Source organism: Ostrinia furnacalis, unplaced genomic scaffold, assembly GCF_004193835.3.
Source record: "Ostrinia furnacalis isolate ACB-3 unplaced genomic scaffold, ASM419383v2 OfSCF4921, whole genome shotgun sequence".
Taxonomy (NCBI): Eukaryota; Metazoa; Arthropoda; class Insecta; order Lepidoptera; family Crambidae; genus Ostrinia; species Ostrinia furnacalis.
Window position 1 is genome coordinate 171867 of NW_021135160.1, and position 18460 is coordinate 190326.

The window sequence follows — 18460 nt, forward strand, 5'->3', positions numbered from 1 at the left end:
CATTTTATGACTTACATCAGAATAGCACATAGGCTATAATTAAGTCTATTTTTATCGAAATCTTCACAGTCGTAGTCGCTAAAAACCTAGTGAATTATATCATTCGATCACCTCACCGCCACATGTTACGCTATTAACACCCAAATATAGTTAATTTAAAACACGCAGCCTCTAATTAGGTTATGATCGCCACGCCCGAAAGGTTATTTCCAGCCGGCCCGGTCCAGATCGTTTTAATAGCCGGAACGTTGCGGCACTTAATGGTACATTACCGGCAATTAGCCACTTTCCAAAGCGGTTTAACACTTTTTAGGGATCCTTATATGTTTTAAAAGATAAAATATGAAACAATTCTGGACATTCTGCACCTTTTAGATATGATTTGTTATCAATACCTATAACAAACAACAAATCAGATGGCTGCTGGGGCAGAAAAGTTTTCGAGTAGCGACCACGGGCCGGAAGACGTAGTGTGTGCAGGCCCCCCCACTAGGTGGACCAACAATTTGGTAAAGGTCGCGGGAGGTGCCTGGGGCGGCGCAGGACCGGTCGTTTTGGAAAACTTTAGGGGAGGCTTTTGTCCAGCAGTGGACGTCATTTGGCTGAAACGAACAAAGTAACAATAGTGACTGAGTATCTTGCGCTGCTTCTTCTCAGCACTGGTCTACATTATTGTCTAAAATCAGTAGTAGGGAGGGACGTGTAATGTAATAGTAGATAGCGTTTTTAGAAAGCCTAATTGCAAACATTAATGATTTTTACGATGACTAACAGAAAGCCATTCAACACTGAAATGTCGATCACAAATCAACCAGTTATATTTACACAACTTGATAACTAGTGACTAAATCGCGTTATACAACAGATGGTATTAATTAACTCAATCACTTTGCAACCAATTTAACACAAATGCTCTCATTAAAGAAACCAACAAACCGTTGTGTCCATCACTCATTAGTATGAAAGCTACCGGTTTTAAGTTAATAACGTGTTAACTGTTACCCTATTATGGTAACCTATTATGATCACTGTTAGTACTGTTACAGAACTATGCGTAACTTCGGCGGCGAATACTGGTAATCAAAGTATAATTAGTTTTTTGTTTCTTTTTAAACGCGATTATGTGAGATAATCTAATAAGAGCTGTTGATGTGAATGGGTTAATTAAATTCAATGTTTTTAACAGTAATCGTAAAATAGGACAGTTGTCAATCTGTATCTACAATGATAACAATTTACATTATAAAACGGGACCTATACTCGTATCATTCCCGTATGACTAATTTAAAGTCTTCTTACTAAAATACTGTCACTGTCACCTATTAAAATATAAACCTAACTGATTTTACCGCATCTTCATTCAAAAGGAAATAAACAAAGAAGTAACAGTCATTTTTAAATCCGTATGCCTACTACTAGCATAGAGTGAGTGAGAGGTTTTCCCTAGTTGTCATTGAACCTCTGACTAAGGCTAGGCTAAGATAGTAGAGCCCGATTTTAATTTGTATGAAGAATCCATCCTGATTATAACAGGCCGACCCAACTATCGGCCAACTAAAAGTCGGTGGTCTACGCCTAGGCTAAACATCGTTCTTGAATGTGGTCTTGAATACGACAGTCGTGTGACGTTACATGTACACGTTATTTATGCAAATTGTTTACAATTCGTAAGTGTAACTGCCTACCTCCAAAGAAAACAACCGCCAATTAAGTCTGATCTGTCCACAGCCTACGCTCAAACGATGTCACTTCGATGTCACCCTCAATTGGAGACGAGGTTCGTCATCGGAATTCCCTGTTCCGTTCAGAGGTCAGGGCCTGCACTTTTATGGCACTCGTCAATTGACAAAATCATTTTTTTATGGAACAGGAGGAAAACGAGCAGACAAATCACCTAATGGTAAATGATTACCGCCGTCCATGGACAGCCCCGGGGAGTTACAGGTGAGTTTTCGGCCTTTCAGATATCGTATTTAGTACACTTACGTGGTTCCATATTTGATGATCTATGGTATATGCTCAAGACAACGCTTCTAATTCATTAAAATTGAGACAAAATCCGGGATTGGTGACGTATTTTGTGATCACTCGACACTCTCACTGGCATTCTTATCACGAAAACCGCACATAAGTGACTAAAGTCTGGCTTTTTCTTTACAAATTCATAGACATTATTATAGAGCAATGTAATAGTGCGCTCTGCGCATGCGTCCCGATTCATACTGCCGTCGGGCGCCCATGATAGGCACGTCTCAATTGACAGGATAGACTGCACTGTAACTTGTGAGCATTGGACGTTGAGACTACTTGATTAGTTTAAAGGCCCGCGCACGATGACTTTTGTCACTTTTGGCTAAATTACAGAAGTATTGGTAAAGGTTTTTCTGTGGCAAACTGAATTTCAGACGGGCTAAGCCGGGAGTAAAACCTAGTGCTATTTTATTTGGATCTTTAGTCGTTTCGCGAGTTATTCGATCCGCGGTGCGAATCGCCCAAGAGCTTCAGCAGGCTATTCCGAAACGTTGTCAACGTAGTTCCGGATCTATCTCTCATCGTCGCTCATTCTGGCTTTGGGGGAAAAGGACGGCCACATTCAAAACTTCGGATAACGTTTTTCGAAGTAGCCCGCAGAAGCGACGTTAGCCGACTCTTGACGAGGAACTCTGAGGAACACAGGTTTGTTTGTCGCCGTCGCTCGACTATTGTGGTGAACCCGCTCGTAACACAAGTATATTTAGCTGACCACGAGCGATTATTAACAGGTTTTTTTAAACCTTGCTTTTCTGTAGATAAATATTCCAAACGACCAATTCCAGCCGCCACCACACCGCGTGGCATTGGTCAATTAGACTTAATGAATGGAGCGGGCGCCCGGCGAGGCTGCACCGCATATAGGCGTGTGTCTTACACTCGTGATATCATGTGGTTACTCTCACATCGGTGGGTCAATGATATGCTGTATGAGAAAAGCTCTCGAGTGGCGACCGAGCGAGCCGGAAAACGTAGCGTGGGCAGGCCCCCTATTAGGTGGACCGACGATCTGGTAAAGGACCGGTCGCTGTGGAAAATTCTTGGGGGAGGCCTTTGTCTAGCAGTGGACGTCCTATGGCTGAAATGATGAAGATGATGATGGACGTCATTTGGCTGAAACGAACGAACTATGTACAGCACATAAAAGTTTACATTCTTGTTGGGAAATAGCACCTATTAAAACGACATAAAGACCTCAGAAAGCTTTATGTGTTGACGTCTGTACGACACAAATGCAGTGGTAGTTGCAACGACTTCGCTGTCTAGGGGTGACAGCTAGACTAGACTGGAGCAAGGTTTCTATAAGGGACAATCGGGAATACTTAGGGACAGGTTAGATGATAAAGTACCGGTACCTCATACGGTTTTGCTAAATTGTATTGATTTGTAACAGCCTATAGTGGTTGACTTTTTTGGTTAAACCACAGATAATATAGTAGGTTAAACGTTTCAATCAAGACATACGAGATATCAAGACATCTGTAGCGGATCATATTTGTATACGTTTATCTGTCATCTAGAAGTCATCAGGCTTGTTTTGTTTGTTGTGGGAGCTACTCTATAGGTCAGCGGTTCCCGAAAGGTGGTCCGCGGAACCCTGGGGTTCCGTGGAAAGGCCGCAAGGGTTCCGTAAAAAATATTATCCCACGTTTTGTGACCAAAGTTGTTCGCTCGCACCGACTTGTTTACGCACAAGGGAGGGGCAGGGCGTGCGGGCGGAGTAGTACGGGGGTTCCGCTAGGAAAAGTATAATCAATAAGGGTTCCTTGGCAAAAAAAAATTGGGAAATCCTGCTATAGGTCAAGCGCTTAACCTTAATTCTGTCAGTGTTTGAGGTCTGGGAGCGGCATGGGAGGGTGTTTTTGTTACGTCAAAGGTAAGCGAGACTTCTTCAGAATTATATGCTTTATACAGGGTGGAATTTTGTAATGCCACCTGGAGGGAAAGTACTCTTTAAAAAAAATTCTCAAAGAAAACGTTCATTTATTTTTGAAAAGAAATAGAACTGCATACAAAGATTTCCAACAATTTGCTTGCCACTCCCGGGAATCTAACCAACTAAAATCTGTTAAAAATTACACCCTGTATTTTTATAAAGAATAAGAATAAGAACACTTTATTCAGCATAAAAATACAGTACATGACATTAAACTATAAACTATGCTGAAGTGGCGTCCGCTCAGCTATATTCACGACATAGCAAGCGCCATGTCGAGAAGCTAGGTATGACATCGATCGTTAGGGTTAAGTATAAGGATGAAATCTCTCTAACATACTTGATAAATCAAATGAAAGGAAAACCATGAAATCTTAAATTATTTTAATTATGTTACAGAAAATTCGAAGTGTATTTCCTAAAAAATTTCGAAAATCTTTGAAAGCAGTTCTCTTAAATATCTTCTTTCTTTTCAAAAATAAAGGAATGTTTTCTTTCAGTATTTTTTTCTATCTACAGTATTAAGAGTAGGTACTTTCCCTCCAGGTGGCATTTCAAAATTCCACCCTGTATATTATGCTAAATTATATTGAGTATTTGAGTATTGAGTATACCCCAGGCACTGAGTGAGTTAAGCACTGGAACTATAGTGGGCTAATGAGAACTAAGGGAAAGCGGTTGTTAAATTGAGTGACAAGCAAACACAGAGACACCAAGCTGTCTAATGCTACTGTGTCAAGGAGATTCGAATCAGTGCTCTCGTTTCATTTCTATTAATAGCCAGTAGAATGATAAGCAAGCAATATAAAATATTACTTGTATGTATGTTAGATTATGATCAAACAAACATAAGGATTTTGTTTACTATACCAGTTTATTTGCCATTGAAGTTATTTATAAATAATCTAATTTAAAGAAGACATGTAATGAGAGTTTATGTGCCAAGCAAATACATATAATGTAAGTAAATATGTGAATAAATATGGTTTTATCTCAAACATTTTAAACTTCTGATGATGCTTTTCCCTAACGATAAGACCGCCTAAGTCAATGATGGCGAACCAATGGCACGCGCCACAATATTTAGGGCACGCCCGCCAATCACAAAATTAACTATTAAGAATAATAATAAGAATACTTTATTCAGCATAGAAAAATAAAATAAAAATACAGTACATATAACATTAAACTACAAGCTATGCTGAAGAGGCGTCCGCTCAGCTATATTCGCGACATAACGAGCGCCATGTCGAGAAGCTGGTTTTCAGCGGGAACCAACACGATGAAGATTGCGGATTGCGCGCCCTCTTGACCGGGACCATATTAAGGCTACCAGTCAAGAAGACGCGCAACAGTATTAAATAAAATAGTACATAATGTGTTTTGAATAGGGGCTATCGTATTTGCCCTCATCAGTTAGTGCCCCTGTAAAGTAAAGTCGTGTCAATCGCCAGTGGCGCCACTTGTACTAATACTCCTCATTGATAGCATTAGGTGTTATTTGATGGTAAGTCTATGACTACATCAAACATTTTTTTCAGAAAAGTGGCATACATTTTCGCCATCCCTTTTTTATTTTAGGTGGTAAAAATGCATTGAATTGCATACCCGCTAAAGTGTGGTTATAAATAAATAATAAATAAATCTTTGAACAATTTCACACAGCGCCAGCTAGCCCCAAAGTAAGCAACTCAATGCTTGTGTTATGGGTGCTAGCTTAACGGATATACTACTTATATACTTTTTTTTAAATACATAAATATTATACATAGTCACACCCAGACCCGTCACAGAAATTAAAATTCATCATTTCAATTTCTGCCCGGCCGGGAATCGAACCCGGGACCTCTCGGCATAGTAGTCCGTTCTGAACCACTACACCAAACGGCCGACAAAGTGGTTATGTGGGGTTATGGCCGGTTATGTGGGGTTCTCCCCTCCAGAATGGAGGGGCCTACTACCCACTAAAAATCCACCAATCCCCGTCTTAGATTCGCCATCCCTGGCCTAAGCTAACCCTAAGTGGGGGCTACTGTGATTACGCTCACTAGTTGGCGCCACTGGCAAGTCCCTGCCTTGCGACAGTGGCGCCAACCAAGCGCTAATACTGTAGATTATTTGTGCCGATATAAATTTTTCAATTATTATTACGATACTGAAACTTAAATGTAATGCTAGATGAATCAGTAAATGGACAATAGGCATATTTTTAAAGCATTCAAATTAAAATTAGGCGTACCAATTTGCACTATTTGTATATGTATTACGAATCATTTATTAAGTTATTTGAAATTCTAATGCTCAATCAAAGTAAAAACAAGAGCAAACTCATTGTTTACCTATTTATGTATGAATTCATAACGTTTATTATACTTTCTCCAAAATTAAAGTTGTTTCATTAATATTTATAAGAAAAGCAAGTATAATCTTTAATATAACAAGTCAGATAAGCAAAGAACGTAATTAATTAGCTGGCCATTCATAAAAAGAACAAACAGTCTGATTCTAAAGTAAATAGTCTCAGACGAAGAGTTATCAAGCCCCAACTGATAAGGACTAGATACTAGCTTCTGGATTTGTCGAAAGAATGATAGTAGGTATATTGGCCAAGGGCAACATTAATTATTTATTATTGTTTACTTACTATTCTCATTAGATCAAAATATTTTGTAATTGTAATCAACTTTAGTAGGCTGCTTATACTACAATACAAGAGACAGTGATTGTGATTCATTGTAATAATGTAAAGAATTTTCAGACATTATAACTTTTTTTATGCAAAACAAGGCAGGTATTTGACCACAATCGCACCTGATGTTAAGTGGGATGCAGTCTAGGATGGTAAATATCTGCCCTGTAAGTGCCTATTCACTCTCGCCTTGAAAAGATCTAATGAATCTCTTTAGAAAAGATAGAAAATAGGATGCCTTTACATAGGATGCACTACACTGTACATAAACTGTGTATCCCATAACTTCTCTTGATTACTCTAGCTAGACATTAGTGGGGCTTTGGAAAATCATTAGTTTTTAGAATGGACATAGGCACCTAGATGGTGTTGGACACCTGTAGAATTTGACCACTTATTAAAATCCGTTTTGCTCAAGGTCGGCTGGGAGAGAATGCCACCTGGCATTAGGTTAGCCTTTTTGTACGGATCACTCTTATGTGTGTGCAATAGTCTTTAAATAAATAATATTAATTACTGCAATAAAATACATAACAAATCAGATGAATAAATAATCTGAATGCAACTCACATGTTCCACACACAATCACGGCGTTGGCGCAGAGAAACCTACAATTTAGAAGCGCGCGCGCAAGTTGTGTAGTTGAACTCTGCCCATATATGGCGCGAACTAGACCGCAGTAGCCGCGAGCTACATGACCCGAATAAAATGTAGCTTGATGAATGTTTTGAGACGACTTTTAGAGATTGTACTTAATTAATTGTAAAAGGTTTTGTGAAAGTTAATTAGTAGTTAGTCATTATCAGAATTCGTTCATTGATTGTAGTCAGTATAAATAACGTATATTATTAACAATAGAATAATACGACCATCTGTGTAGTAAGTTGTAAACACCGAAATTACACACAAGAGATTCTAGGACCTATAATAGTAGCCGCCTCAGTATTTGTTACTACCAATAAACTTTTTTTCTAGACCGATTCTTCGAATTTGTATCAAACATTGGTAGTTTTCATAAAAATATATTTTATGACCTGTGAGAGTGCTCTTGAAAGCCAACTTTTTAAGATTAAATAAGTTTTACAACCTTAAAAAAACATGCGGCTTACCTGTGTATCTCTCAGATCGGGTTCGCTCGCAGCCGCCGCCAATCCATCATCAGAGGCCGCATTCCCGGAGCACACTTCACTAGCACTAGCACTGAGCGCCCGCCGCCTCGCGTCTCTCGCGTCCCGGGACTTATCCCGGGACTTGTCTCTAGAATCCCGGGACTTGTCTCGCGAATCCCGGGACTTGTCTCTCGAATCCCGGGACTTGTCTCTCGAGTCCCGGGACTTGTCCCGCGAGTCGCAGGAGCGGTCCCGGGAGTCTCGTGAACGGTCGCGGGAATCGCGCGAGCGGTCGCGCCCCGATAGTATGTTCTTGGTTTTTGAGAGCAAGTTGAGTGGCTTCATTGATTTGCGAACCTGCGAACATTACAAGTCATCAAGAATTAGGCAAAACTTACATAATACATTGTAATGATAAAATTAATTAAATGTTTCATCTTTTTCTTTGAGATAGAAAAAAAGAAGTTCTTTTTTTATTTTATGTCATAGCTGTGGTCATAGCAACAAAACCTTGCTACTATGGTTGTCAGAATCATGGCAGTCAACTTTTACTGCATTAAGTAGAGTAAATACTTTAGTATACGAAGACTTTAGTGTAGGAAATACGAAGTAGAGATAATTACAAACCTTGCATTTAATAGAAGACGGATGCACAAAGTTATCGTCGTCTCTGTTACTCGCAGGCGGGTCTCTCAGGCCCAACACCAGCATATCATCGAGCGACGCTTGTAGATGCCTTCGCCTGGGCCTGGCTTCCTCATGGCTTCGAGACGAGTACATAGACACGGAATCTGCTGAGGCCTTGCTCCCAGCTCCTTCGGTCTCAGTGGCCTCGGTACCAGCGGTCTCAGTGACCGATTCAACTGACCGCCACTGGGTCACTCGAGGGCGTTCTTCATAGATTTCCACGGAATTGAAGGTTTCTGCTACGCGATCTTGAATGGAAAAGCGTTGTGGTTAATAAAAGAGAAAAGTTTCGGTCATTCATTTGGAAACTAAGTTAGTTGATAAAGTGGAGAGAATGTGAAGAAAGAAATGTGTTGCTAGTAATCGTAGGTAAATAAATTTCCTAAAAATACAGCCAGATAAGGAACACAGCAGGACTACACATTGAGGCACTTCTGCTGTCATCAACATGATCATCATTTCAGCCACAGGACGTCCACTTCCTACTAGGTGGACCGACGATCTGGTAAAGGTCGCGGGAAGAGCCTGGATGCGGGCAGCGCAGGACCATTCATTGTGGAAAACCTTGGGGGAGGCCTTTGTCCAGCAGTGGACGTCATTTGGCTGAAACGAACGAACGAACGAACGTCCACTTGACTGCTGAACAGAGGCCTCCCCCAATTATTTCCAGTGACCGGTTGGTATCGGCCTGCATCCAGCGCCTTCCTGCTGCTTTTATGAGGTCGAATTCGGCTGTTCAGCTACGAGCAAATTATTTAAAGAATGTTCATTGAAATCTAGGCATATTTAGAGGCAATTAGAGCATTCCCAGTTTATTTACGTTTACAAAATAATGAACTATTAAAAGTTACCTATATCCAGTTGCGCAGGAATGAACTCGTAGTGTCCCTCGCTCTCGCTGCAGACGCGGTCATAGACAGCGCCCGCGCGGCCGTGTGCTCCGTTATAGTTGTAGCCGTCTTCGCGCCGCACCGCCGGCTCCGTCGCATGAAGCAACACGTCATCAAGATTCAAGTGGCGCCCCTGCCCTCCAAAACCGTCCACCACGGGCGTAGCATTAGATAAGAATGAACCATCCGCGTCGAAACCACACCCTACCATCCCGATTGGACGCCGTGGACGAATGAAACCCTCAGCTACAGGACGCTGCGCGAAATCAACGACCAATATCCGATCTGCGATGTTTCTACAGTCGTTGTGGAACCCGATCCCCGAATCGCTATTGCTCGAGGTTGTTGTCACTTCACTGTGGTTGCTCGGCTGCGGTGAATTAGCGACGAAATCCTGCCCGTCCATTCTAGCATCATCTCGTCTACAAGGCCGTCTGTCCCGCGGCACGCGAAAGGCAGCTCTATTGCATCTTGAAAAGTTCCCCACAGAGGGACTGTCCCCCTTCACTGCCAATTTTGAGATCTGTTGCAAGCTCGGACTACCACTCTCGTCAGCCGGTAACGAGTACATCCCTTTTATGACTCCCACCACGTATTCAGCTGACGGTGGGAACTCTAAACATCTCTCCGCGACCGGGTCTCTAGTGCAAGCGATTTGGAACTCTCTGGCTCTTGTAACATGAGCCTCGTGTTCCGCCATTCGCGGGTCTACTGCGAAGACGTGGCAGCTGTGCGACGCTTCTGCTTCAGTTGTTTCTGCTGACGTCACAAGGCCGAAGTATCGCCGATCGGCTTCGGAACCGCAGCCAGCGTATACGATTCGCTCGCGCTGGTATTGTGCTAGGACTTGGCCGGTGGGGCGTCTGAGAAATAGCGCGTTGGGGAGTACGGAGAGTAGGACAGGTGCTGCCGGTCGTCGTTCCTGCCTTAGCTTCCGGACCGCTGTTCGGACATTGCCGGGCGCGGCGTTGGATGCAGCCTGGGGTGTTTCTATGGTGCCTAGGTACCCGACGACGGCGCGGCATTCTAGCCTCGCGACGTGGTTGGGAGTCAGTTGGGCCCGGCTCAAGTTCTGAAGAATTTCGTTGACACCTGATGTGCTGGGTGCGGCATGGCAGCCTGGAATCATTAATAAACATAATTAAAAAATATCTTCAACAATTATCTGTGAATGTGGACACAAAATTAACAAACAACTCTAAACTATATTTAGCATGAAGGTGAACAAATAAATAAATTAAAATTGTTAAAAATAAAGTGCTGGTGAGAGACTAACAGCAGTGATTATACATGCAATGTGACAATAAAAGATAATGGATATAATGAATGAGTGTATTTATACAAGCAAGTGATAAAAAATACCTGTATAAGGTAATTAATTATGTAAATACAAGTTATAATGTTAAGTTGTTATTTTTCACAACCAATCAAATCATCATTTGAATCTATGATTTTCCCAAATATTATTTGAGACAATACATCAATAAAAATAAATGATGGAGCTTTTTTTATGATTAAACTAAATGAAAGTTTCAGTCTGAAACTTTTAATAATGCATAAATAAAGTACTATTGACTTGTACTTAATCCTTTGTTTGATTTACAATGCTCACATGAATGACAAAAGTCGGTTAGGATATTGCAGCCTGTGCTAGGTGGTTAAAGCACAACACAAACATGAACAAATATTGCTTGTACTACTCATCACATACCTAGCTTGAGACTAGCCATCTGGAAAAAGTAAAATTTATGTTATTATGAATAAATACATACATAGTTTCATATAACTCTGTAGCTCGAAGGCTGTTATTGATAAACCAACACCAATGTTATCATATAAAGGCATAAATATTTGTTTATTTGGGGAATGACATAATAAAACCTTTTCAGAGGTTCTTTGAAAGAGAAAATTATAACAATCATTGTTTATTTTTATCTCAATTTCTTATTCATCCAAATCCTCATTGAATTGAGATAACTAAGTTTTTAACTAAATAACTGTATCTTATACATTGTAATTAAGTCAAAACAACTTTTATTCACTATGAAATGAACTGCTACAGAAAAAAGACCATTTGCTACAGCGAAACTCTCTGACCTGGATGATGCATCATCTGTGGTCTGCGGCGCGGCGGAGGATGCCTTCTCCTCGTACGCGCTCTCTCGTCTGGCTCCGTGTCCTCGGTATCCGTCGGTGGAGACTCTCTTGGCGCCACACTTAACGAGATGGCCCCCGGCGCCGCCGCCACCAGCCGCGCCACCGACGCGTGAGGAGCCCGCGCCACATTCGCGCCGTCCACCGTCAACAACGCATCCCCAGCCCGAAGCCCTGCTCTCTCCGCCGGCCCGCCCGCCGCCACCGCCGACACAACGCACGGCCGCTGCCCCGCTATCGTAAACCCGAAACCCCCGGCACCTCTGGCCACCACCAAACGACGCTCAGCTGTCCGAGCCAGGACAGCACGGCGACGTCTTCTCCTTTGCTGTTGCGGAACCATCATTTGTCCTTTTGTCACGATTTATTCACTCGAAATAGTCACAGCGCACATTACCGAGTTGCAATAAGCGATTGCAACCGCAGACAAGCACAGAACTTAGTCAGAAACACTTAAAATATTAGTCAGAAACTAGAAAAACTAGAAATAGGAAAGTTTCGAGGTCTCGGCAACTGATTGACGTTTAGAAAGTTTGAGAACGTTCATAAACTTAACGACAAGCCACCCTGTAATTTGTTAACAAAGTATTTTAATTCTTATAAATTATCTTATAATATTAAAGAAGACAAATTTTAATCAATCATGAAAGTCTGACGATATTTTATTAGAGGCCGGTATATGCAAAGAAGATTTTTTTTAACAGAAGTTTCAGAACGAGCCGCCATTTTATAAACTGCTTCCTGTCACTGTCACGGTGACATTTGTTTGACAAAACGGTAAACTGAAATTTGAAAACTTTTCTCAACGATTTCATGCAACTGATTGTAACGAATTTGTATTTATTTTGATAATTTGCTAAATTTGAAGCTCTGGCAATGGGTGATTCATTATTCGATATCTTTGGCGACCACTTGATGAGGCAAGCTGTGAAAAATGTAGGGCGCCAACCTTTATCCAACAACGGTAAGCAAGATGTTTCTGTTGTTTTTCTATCTCAATCTCTAGGCTCTGTAAGGTTTTGGTTTTGCGACGTTAAATGTCTTTGTTTATCTTTACATTTTACAGAAAATGTGGGTAAAACCGTGTTGAACGCGCCCATAAAACCCAACGAACCCATGAAGAAGGGTGACACAAAGAAGTCTTTTCTCTCCAACACCGGGAAGGCTCTGCAGAGTACTCCAGCGCGGCAAGTGTTCACACCTCGCGCGGTGAACGTCGGCGCGCTGATATACAGCGACCCAGACGCGGACGTCAAGGAGTTTAATATGGAGGAGCTGGAGTTCACCAAACCTTCATACAAATATGGTAAGTTTAGCTTTTATTTTTGTGACTCTATTCAAAAATAAGGTAAAAAGTGGGTATGTTAAAATAAGGAGGGTGTGACCAGTGCCAAACCAGGAACTGACGGTTGAAATGTCTTTTCAACCGACTTCAAAAAAAGGAGGAGGTTCTCAATTCGACCCGTATGTTTTTTTTTTTTTTTTTTTTTTTTTTTTTCTATGTTTGTTACGCGATAACTCCGCCAATTATGAACCGATTTGAACAAATCTTTTTTCAGCGTATAGGTAATACCTCAAGGGTGGTCCCATTTAAATTTAATAATATAAAAACAACCCCCAAGGGTGGAAAATTGGGGATGAACTTTTTTATACGAAATATCTCCGCCGATTATGAACCAATTTGAACGATTATTTTTTTGTTGAATAGGTATTATCAAAAGGGTGGTTTCATGCAAATTTGAAGAAAATATTTCACTCCTAAGGGTGGAAAATTGGGGATGAACTTTTTTGTAATATACATTAAGAATATGGTCTCAATGTACTGCCTACCTTCAGTGGTAACATCAAGGTAATAATTAGTTAACTAAAAAGCTAGAAATAAGTAAAATTTTATAAAAAAAAATAAAACCGACTCCAAAAAACCTACACTAAAAAGTAGAAAAATAATTACTAATTACCTACTTATTTATTAGGACGAATTATTAATATTTATGTAGGTATACCATGATTGATACTTTTGGAGTCGGTGCAGGCAAACTTTACATGTTTCATAATCTTGGCACCGACTCCAGAAGTATCAATCATGGTATACCTACATAAATATTAATAATTCGTCCTAATAAATAAGTAGGTAATTAGTAATTATTTTTCTACTTTTTAGTGTAGGTTTTTTGGAGTCGGTTTTCAACACCAGCCCATAACATGCTGTCCCAAAGTGGTGGTAGAGCAAGCTATATTTGGGACATGTATAAAGTGCCTATGTACTGAATAAATTATTTTATTTCATCTCAATAGTTTACTAGGTTCCTAATTTTGCCCTTGTAAAAAAAAAGAAAACATGGTACACCCACCCTTGTTGTTCTTTTTCACCCTGTAAGGTGTAGAAAAATAACCAGCTGCCATTTAACCTCTTACCTACGGGAGGCACCTATTTTTGCCAAGTCAAAAGTCACTTCTCAATACGGGTGGCAACTATTGTTATTTTGGCAAAGCCAATACTAAATCACGGTTTATGACAAAAAACAATAAAATTGCAAATTAAGTGTAAAATGCGCTTGTTATTATGAAACTACATTAGGTGCAGAATATAATATTCCAAATTTCAATACCGTAAGACTTATACTTTTTAAAAATATCTTGATGTAAATTGGAGCAAACAATTTTATAGGTTAAAATACCCCGTATTGAGAGGCGACTTTGGTTTCCAAGGGCCCGTAGGTAAAGGGTTAATTTTTTCCTAATTTATTTAAAATAGTAAGACACGGGTCTTAACGCGAAGTTTACTATTTTAGTTGAAATGTAACGCAAAAGTTTTAAATCCTAATTTATTTATTACAGACAACTACCACACCGACATTCATGACTACCTCAACCTGCCGACGCCTAAGCTGATGCCCGAGCTGTCTCCCCCCAACACCCCTCCACCAACGCTCGGCAGGCACTCTATGGAGCTGGACAACTCATACCACGACGAGTTCTTTACTGGTAAGTTCTTCAATTTTCATTTTATTCAATTACTAGCTTCTGCCTGCGACTTCGCCCTCAAGGAATGGTTACTTGGGGCTAGTGATGATATTATAATATTCCTTGTTAAATTGGCTGTCTAACACTGAAAGAATTTTTTAAATCGGACCAGTAGTTCCTGAGATTAGGGCGTTCAAGCAAACAAACTCTTCAGCTTTATAGTAATACTCATAGTATATGTAGATTGTATCATGAAAGTTTCCAACAATCATAGTGACAATTTCCTAAGCCTAAAGTACCACTTATATATATAAATTACCAGTGAAAACTCATAGGCTTGTGTAAGACTTATTATTTTTATTCTACATGTATCATAATTTAAGCTGTATGTTTTCCTAATAAAGAAAAAAAAATTATAATATATGGTGGCAATAGTAAACATAATCCACAACTTTATACCAATGCTTTCGAACTTCTTACTAAATTGGCCCATCTTTGCCTCAAGCCTCAAGTTGGAAAACTTCTATTACACTATCATAGGCCTTGAAGCAAGTTACTAACTAAACCTCATTATTTTACAAATCAGAAAGAAATGTTTTGCATTATCTTTATTTTTTGTTGCAGATGATTTCTCAAATGAAAGTATTCAGGATGAAGATCTTGGCCTTCCAGACTTATATTGATAACATTAGTTATAGATTGCATAATAATGTATAGACATACGGCATTTGTAAAGCCTTTGAATTAATAAATAACAACTGACAATAATTGCTTAGTGGTACAATTATTTACCTTAATTTTGAGCATCATTTTATTCAAGTTTTTATTCAAGTTATCCATTTCATGTGAATTAAATAGTGTGCTCAAAATAAAGAATTGTTCTAAAAATATAAAAGTGTATGCTCTACTACAGTACAGTCCAGTATTATGTATTTGTAATTAATATTGATACCGCCTTGTAAAATAGTTTAAGCAGCTAACTTATAATAAATATTTGGAAAATAAGTAAGTAAGGAGTTTTATTGTATAGCTTAATGTAAGAATATTTACAATAATTATTATATGTTTAAATTAATTTAACAACTAAATCCAACAATGATCATGTTAGGTATTTCTTGCCAAGGAATTGGACTTTCTTCTCAAACGCAGGGAGTGTTATGAGAGTGTCTTCTTTGTAGAAGGGGTTCAGCATCAACTTGATGTAGGCCTCATAAACATCAGTAAAGAAATTCTTGATGCCATCTTCGTTGCGAGCGTCGTGGACCATTATGAATCGCATCTGTAAAAGAGGAAAATAAATTTTCGTTACTGATACCCCAAAACAATTTTCTAAATACATCTCTGTGGAAGTCTTGATCTTCATCCATTTTACACAAGTAACTGTTGAGAATATAGAAATGCAGTACAAACCTGACTGGCAGTAACGAATGCAGACACGAACCATTGGTTGAACTTATCCACTGATTTGAGATAGGTGTTGGTAACTTTCCACATATGCTCGTCGACTAGATCTAACGCTGCATGCGCTATGAACTGATTTAAATGCCTGTTGTCCTCTTTCTGAAACCATGATCAACATAAATAGAGCAAACAATTTTAAAGGCAGAATCAAAATGTAGGTGGCTTCAACCAAGTTTATACCTTGGCATCTTTCGTCACGGGAATGAAGTCCATTTCAAATATTGGATTATCTGAATGACCTACTATAACGAAGTAATATGTTCCAGCCATTTTATGATTTTTAAATGCTCTACTATTAATACAAATTTAATTCAAACACGACTGCAATAGAAATTCTCATTTTTTTTGAGATCGCAACATTCGCAACTGTCACTGTCAATCAGTGACATTTTGACAACAATACTTATTTTTTTATTATTACTTTCTGGAAGCAAAGACATCGTCATTTACAAATTGCAAGTACTGTGAAAAGTACAAAAGAACTCGAGGTATTTCTCTCGGCATAAATATTTGTTTTTTCATTGCATGCATGATTTAAATAAATAAAAAAAATTATTGGCGCGAACCACGATCGCGTAAACGCGAGTTGTTTTTTTCACACACTCACTCGTAGTTTACTGGTTTTCCTGCAAACTTTTTAAATTGCAAACAAAGGTTTCTTCAAGAGTTGGCGACTTCTTTACCTATTCAAAATGAGCCGTAAGTATCAAATAAATAAATATGAATAAAGTACCTACTTCAAACAACTATCGTTTAAAAAAAATGGTGAAATGGCCAAATAAATTCTTGTTTGTAGAATCTTGGTGGATACCTATTGACAAATTAACATACTGGAGAGCTGGAACTTGGGTAAGATACGAAGCAAAGTCTTACGATTTAAGTTTACGTATCCATTGCGATCAACTTTTGTTAACAAACAACAACAAGCTGATTGAATCTATAAATATGCATGGGAAAATAAAAGGCATTTATAAAGGAGATGTGTTAATTTTAATTATTCTTAGTACTGGAACTTCTGGAACACAAGAGGTCAGTCCCTACACTTACATTGTATTATTTTCTGCGATAAAAAGAAATATTTTTTAATCTATTCAATATTTATGTGCAGATTCGTAAGGTGAAATTTCAAATAAAACTGCACGCAGCTCAGTGTTTACAGAAACTTGGTGAACATTTTCTAGTGGTGAGCCACCACAACGCTTCCGCAAATTATACGGAACGATATCGAAGTATAGAAAATGTTTTCAAAAATGTTCTGGAGGAATACGGTAACTTTTGCATTATTCTTCTAACATTAAATAAGAGTGCATCAATGAAGAAATTGATAAATGTGAAGCTTTTCAGAGACCGTGTCAAGTCATCCACTTCCGACAAACTATAACAACTTTGTAAAGTTGTGTTTATTGGATCCAGCGTTCCCTAATGTAGTTCAAGAAACTCAGAAAATTATTCAAACTAAATTATTAAAGAAACAATAAAGTTAATTCAATATTTTTTTAGATTGAAATCCAGCAAAATATTTGTCATCGGTCATTGTGGTTTGATCCATACAAATACTTTTAGCAGTATTACAGCCTTGGTCTCTCATAATTTTAAAAGCCTTAATAGTATTTGTATTGATGTCTATTTCTGTTTGAACTTCAGCATCACATGTTTTTTTGCCATGAAATATATATAAGTAAAACGAGTCAGTTGCTGACTTACGACTGTCTTTTATTTTTATTTTTTTAATTACTATATACTATTTTGATATGCATACTTTCCAACACCCCCACTATATCAAAATAGCAAATAATCTAAATATCTATTACACTATACATTTACAATCTCACAGTCTATACAAACACAAAACTAGGAAATAATAATTAAATTTACTTTTATCAAAACAATACCAAGTGCTTGCATAAACTCATTGTAACAACCTATCAATTCACATTACAAATTTTGCAAATATATAGCCTCTCTCTACATGCTTCTGACAAAGCCCCATGTACTCTGCCGCACAGCTACTGAGAGTTTCTCTGCAGTTCTTTGCTTTTTACTTTAGAACATCTCAAACAATAACTTTTGTTTTTTAACAAATACTCTAAAATTCTCTTTGCATAATTCCAATGCAATCCTGAATAATTCACTGTTATATTCAGCTTTCTTTTTAAACAACCATTTGCACTGTACTACTCTAGCGCCATCTGGAGTATCGACAATCTCCCAAACTTGGTTGTCGTCAAATGACTGCAGCTCTTCCGCCATCGCCTGCAACCACTGTTGCTTCCTAGGACCACTGACAGCTTCAGCATAAGTCATGCTATCTTCTCCTATAGACGTAGTACGAGGTGGGACACTAGGCCGCTATCACACGTGGGCTCCCCATGGCGCTCATCCGGCCGCTCACCATCGCGCGCTTCGTGGACATCGCGGGCGCGCTGCTGGCCGCCGTCACCCGCGACGCCAAGCTCAACAACGACAACTACGTCGCCAAGGTGGGACACTACGTCACTGAGGTGGGACACTACGTCACCGAGGTGGGACACTACGTCAC

The 18460-nt window shown here is 39.3% G+C and overlaps 3 protein-coding genes across 3 annotated transcripts in view; 1 reads left to right on the forward strand and 2 right to left on the reverse strand.

Annotated features, from left to right (window-relative positions):
* loco (regulator of G protein signaling family member locomotion defects) overlaps window positions 1–12017 on the reverse strand; it is a 99993-nt gene extending 87976 nt beyond the window's left edge. Inside the window, exons 1-4 of the mRNA XM_028314915.1 lie at window positions 11440–12017; window positions 9304–10461; window positions 8393–8700; window positions 7766–8122 (exon numbers count right to left, since the gene is read on the reverse strand). Coding sequence (XP_028170716.1) covers window positions 7766–8122; window positions 8393–8700; window positions 9304–10461; window positions 11440–11842 — 2226 coding nt within the window. The 5' untranslated portion in view covers window positions 11843–12017. The remainder of the gene's footprint in view (window positions 1–7765; window positions 8123–8392; window positions 8701–9303; window positions 10462–11439) is intronic.
* Window positions 12018–12175: 158 nt separating this feature from the next.
* LOC114360287 (uncharacterized) lies at window positions 12176–15231 on the forward strand. Its single transcript, XM_028314913.1, has 4 exons — window positions 12176–12460; window positions 12563–12802; window positions 14335–14481; window positions 15085–15231. The coding sequence occupies exons 1-4, from the start codon at window positions 12373–12375 to the stop codon at window positions 15141–15143; spliced, it is 534 nt and encodes a 177-aa protein (XP_028170714.1). The 5' UTR covers window positions 12176–12372; the 3' UTR covers window positions 15144–15231.
* A 222-nt stretch (window positions 15232–15453) lies between these two features.
* Window positions 15454–16282, reverse strand: Trs20 (trafficking protein particle complex subunit 2). The gene is made up of 3 exons (XM_028314914.1): window positions 16102–16282; window positions 15871–16020; window positions 15454–15739 (listed from the first exon to the last, which is right to left on the reverse strand). Exons 1-3 carry the CDS (start codon window positions 16189–16191, stop codon window positions 15560–15562), a joined length of 420 nt encoding a protein of 139 aa, XP_028170715.1. The 5' UTR covers window positions 16192–16282; the 3' UTR covers window positions 15454–15559.
* Between the last annotated feature and the right edge of the window lie 2178 nt (window positions 16283–18460).